The sequence below is a fragment of the Malania oleifera genome, chromosome 2 (assembly GCF_029873635.1).
Source record: "Malania oleifera isolate guangnan ecotype guangnan chromosome 2, ASM2987363v1, whole genome shotgun sequence".
NCBI classification, from domain to species: domain Eukaryota; kingdom Viridiplantae; phylum Streptophyta; class Magnoliopsida; order Santalales; family Ximeniaceae; genus Malania; species Malania oleifera.
The window spans coordinates 136044954-136049658 of record NC_080418.1 but is presented as its reverse complement, the minus strand read 5'-3'; the positions used below and the strand labels follow the sequence as shown (position 1 = coordinate 136049658).

The following is a 4705-nucleotide window of genomic DNA, read 5'->3' as shown; positions in this document are numbered from 1 at the left end:
AATAAAAATATTTTTTATGATTAAAAAGTCCTCTATTTTATATATTTTTAATAGAAATTTAAAATACACTTTTATAATTTTTTAAACTAAAATAAACAATAAAAAATTATTTTTCACAATGAACAGGTCTAAATATTTTTGGGTGTGTATTTTGAGAGATGCACTCTAGGCACATTAAAACATAAAATTTCCACGCATTACATATGACTACTGAGTTGAAAATTATTTCGAAATCAATTTGGGCATTTATAGAACCATTAATTTTTTGACAAGTTATAATTCAGGATTTAATTATTTCCAAATTTCTCATATTATGACATCAATAATTAACGATGATAAAATTAACACCTGTCGCTGAAAAAAAGAAAAACAAATACATATATTCTTCAGATTCATACAAATTTGAGGATTGAATGATTTAACAATGCAATAACGAACACTGGAATTACATACAAATCAATGGGCTGCTTTTTCTGAATCAAACCATTTCCCCTGTGTTATCTCTTTCCTTAATTTACAGTAAAGAAAGAAAATGTGCAAATTTATCATGAGGAGGCTGGGAGCTAGCTCTGCCGAAAGATTGTTGAGTCAGTGTGCAGCTTTGTGAATCTGCAAATGAGAATGAAAATTAAGTAGGAAAAAGATGTTGATGATGCAGTACTACTCAATAGCCTGGGAATGTTGGCGGAGGCGGCGACGAGTACTCCGATCCGAAGTTTGGCGGGAGGATGATGTTGTCGTCGTAGCTCGGTGGTGGGGAAGAGGCAGTAGGAGGAGGAGGAGGAGAAGATTGAGATGGTGGAGGTGGCAGGGATTGGGCGGGCGGTGGTAGTGGTGAGAAAACCGGTGGTGGAGGAGAGGAAACGGGTGGTGGCGGTGGGGAGCGAATTGGTGGTGGAGGAGAGCGGACCGGCGGAGGAGGGGAGTGGATTGGGGGTGGAGGAGGTGAGTGGACCGGCGGAGGAGGGGAGTGGACTGGGGGTGGAGGTGAGTGGCCTGGTGGTGGAGGGGAGCGAACTGGTGGGGGTGGTAGTGATTGGGCGGGCGGTGGTGGTGGTGAGAAAACCGGTGGTGGAGAGGAAACGAGTGGTGGCGGGGGGGAGCGAATTGGTGGTGAAGGAGAGTGGACCGGCGGAGGAGGGGAGTGGATTGGGGGTGGAGGTGAGTGGACTGGTGGTGGAGGGGAGTGAACTGGTGGCGGAGGGGAGTGGACCGGTGGTGGGGGAGAGGCAGTTGGCGGCGGAGGGGAGTGGACCGGTGGTGGGGGGGAACGGACCTGTGGAGGTGGGGGTGGTGACTGCTTCGGTGGAGGTGGAGAGTGGACTGGTGGTGGGGGAGAGCGGACCGGCGGCGGGGGGGAGTTCACCGGTGGCGGCGGAGAACGGACGGGTGGTGGAGGAGAGTGGACGGGTGGTGGAGGAGAGCGGATTGGTGGTGGGGGAGAGTGAACTGGTGGTGGGGGTGGTGGCGATTGAACTGGTGGTGGAGGTGAATGCACCACAGGAGGTGGGGAAACTGATGATGGTGGTGACTTGGCTGGTTTTGGTGACGGCGGAACGGTCTTAACCGGCGGAGGAGGTGAGCGAAACCTTTCAACGGGAGAGTTTTTAAACGGGTCGTCTTCGGGCGCCGGTGACGGCTTTGAAGGCCTCGGAGTATTAGAAACTGGTGAGGGAGATGGCTTTGAAGATTGTGGAGGACAAGGGACCGGCGGGGGAGATGGTGTTGGAGCCTTGGGCGGGGCTGGAACTGGCACCGGAGATGGTTTCGGCTTCGGCGAAGGTGGTGGAGTCGCCGGGGTCGAAGGGACCGGAGATGGTTTTAGCTTCGGCGAAGGAGTGGGTGGCGGTTTCGGCTTGGGAGAAGAAAAGTGGCCATGGCTGCCTCCGCACTTGGCCTTGCTGCAATCCACCGGCCGACTCACCACCGGCAAGCACGACTTCGTCGACTTCTGCTTGGGGCGATCCGGCAAGCAGTTCCCGGCATCATCCAACACAATAGTGTCTTTCTTCGACTCCGGCACGCAGGCGGAAGCCTCTCCCCTGAAATAATTCTTCGAAAACGTGAAGTTCAACAAGGTCGGCAACTTGCAAATCTTCTCCGGCACGAACCCGGTCAACACATTGTGCGCCAAATTCAAGTGCTCCAACTTCTCCAACCCGAAGAAGCTATTCGGCAATACACCGGAGAAGGAGTTCCCGCTGCCGTCAAACACCGTCACGTTCCCGAGCGACCCAATTTCCGGTGGCAAGCACCCGTGAAGGTGGTTGTTCAAGAAGACGATCTCGTTCAACGTGTTGTTCATCTTGCCAATGCTGCTTGGGATGCAGCCGGTGAACTTGTTGTTGGCGAGAACTAGAACCGAAACAGGGGAATTTCCCAAGCTTTCAGGAATGGTGGAAGTGAAGCGATTGTGGTTGAGAAACAGAGCATCCAAATCCTTCTCGAAAAGCTCCGACGGCAATTTACCTTCGAAATCATTGAATCTGATGTCAAGGTATTTGAGCGATGGGATGGAGAGAACGACCTTGGGGAAAGGACCAACGAAGCGGTTGTTGCTCACATCAAGCTCGTGGAGCAGTTTCAGCCTGGAGAAGGTATTGGGGATAATCCCACAGAACCTGTTTGAGTTAATATGGAAGAGAGCCATATCCGCCAAGAGCCCGAGCTCAACCGGGAGGTACCCGGCGATGTCGGCATGGTTGAGGTCGACACCGGCGACCACGCTCAATTTGGGGTCATCTAGAGCCGCGGCGCAGAAGACACCATTGTACTCACACACATTGGCACCAACCCAATTGCCGGTTGTGTTATAGGGATCAGAATATATGGCCTTTTTGAGTGCCTGGAGGGCAATGTAGGCCTTTCGAAGCCTCAAGTTGGCAGGAGTCTCAACCAAGTCGAGCTCGTATTCGAAGTCATGGGGAAGATCATCGTTCTCCGGATGCGTCAAGAGCTGGCGACGGACGATGAAGGTGGCCTCGGCATTGGACAAGGCCAAGGAGATGGAAAGGGAAGAGAGGGAGAGGGAGAGGGAGAGAAGGAGAAAGCAGCCCAAGGCCTGCATTTTGGAAGGGGGTTTCCACCTTGGAGAGGCCCAAGGCTGCTTATAGGAGGACAGGTTTTGGAAGAAAGGGAGGCGTTATATGGGTGGTTTTGGGGGCATTGAGTGGCTGTCGACGGTGGCTACTAGTTTTAGCACCGAAAAATTTTGCGCGGCTTCTACGGCACCACAAAATTTGGGGACGCCCCTCTAATTTTAGGGACAGATTTAGGGAGAGGTTGCCCTGGATTTGGGTGTGCATAGCCTAATTACACCCAGAGGGAAGAGAGTCAGAAACCAACAATGACCAAGTCTTCCTTCTACCGAGCTGGCCTAACAAAATAATGACCATAGAACATAACTCACACACACACACACACACACACATATATATATATATACACGTAAATAATTTGATATAATCTAATATATATTTATATATATATACGTAAATCATCTCATGTATATATATATATATACATAAATCATCTGATGTATATGTATATATACATAAATCATCTTATATATATATATGTATATATACGTAAATAAATATATATATACACACGTAAATAATCTGATATATATATATATAGATTATATCAAATTATTTACGCATATATACATATATACAAATGATTTAAATAATCATATATATATATATATATATATATATATATACGTAAATCATTTGATATATATGTATGTATACATAAATCATCTGATATATATGTATATATACGTACATAATATGATATAATCTGATATATATATATATATATATACACACACACGTAAATAATTTGATATATATATATATATATGTCGGATGATTTACGTATTTATGTATATACATATATATATTTACGTATATATATATATATATATATATATATATATATATACATAAGATGATTTACGTATATATACATATATAAATATATATCAGATCATATCAGATTATTTACGTGTGTATATATATAGATATATATTGAATTATTTACGTATATATATATATAAATATATATTAGATTATATCAGATTATTTACGTATATACATATATTTACGTATGTATATAAATATGTCGGATGATTTATGTATATATATAAATATATATCAGATTATATCAGATTATTTACGTATATATATATTTATGTATATATACATATATATCAGATGATTTAGATATATATATATATATATATATTTATATACGTAAATAATCTGATATAATCTGAAATATATATATTTATATATATAATTAAATCATCTAATATATATGTATATATACGTAAATAATCTGATATAATTTGATATATATATATATATATATATATACACGTAAATCATCTGATGTATATGTATATACGTAAATACGTAAATCATCTGACATATATATATATATATATATATATATCAGATTATATCAGATTATTTATGTGTGTATATATATAAAAAATATTATATTATATTATTTACGTATATATATTTGTGTATATTTACGTATGTATATATATATATATATATATATAAATGAGATGATTTACGTATATATATATCAGATTATTTACGTATATATGTAAATATATATTAGATTATTTACGTATATATATATATTTATATATCAGATTATTTATGTGTGTGTGTGTATATATATATAT

At 41.5% G+C, this 4705-nt stretch overlaps 1 protein-coding gene across 1 annotated transcript; it reads right to left on the bottom strand.

Moving 5' to 3' along the window:
- Positions 1 to 472: 472 nt before the first annotated feature.
- Positions 473 to 3067, bottom strand: LOC131148404 (pollen-specific leucine-rich repeat extensin-like protein 3). The gene has a single exon (XM_058098108.1). The coding sequence runs from the start codon at positions 3065 to 3067 to the stop codon at positions 665 to 667; it is 2403 nt and encodes an 800-aa protein (XP_057954091.1). The 3' UTR covers positions 473 to 664.
- Positions 3068 to 4705: the final 1638 nt, after the last annotated feature.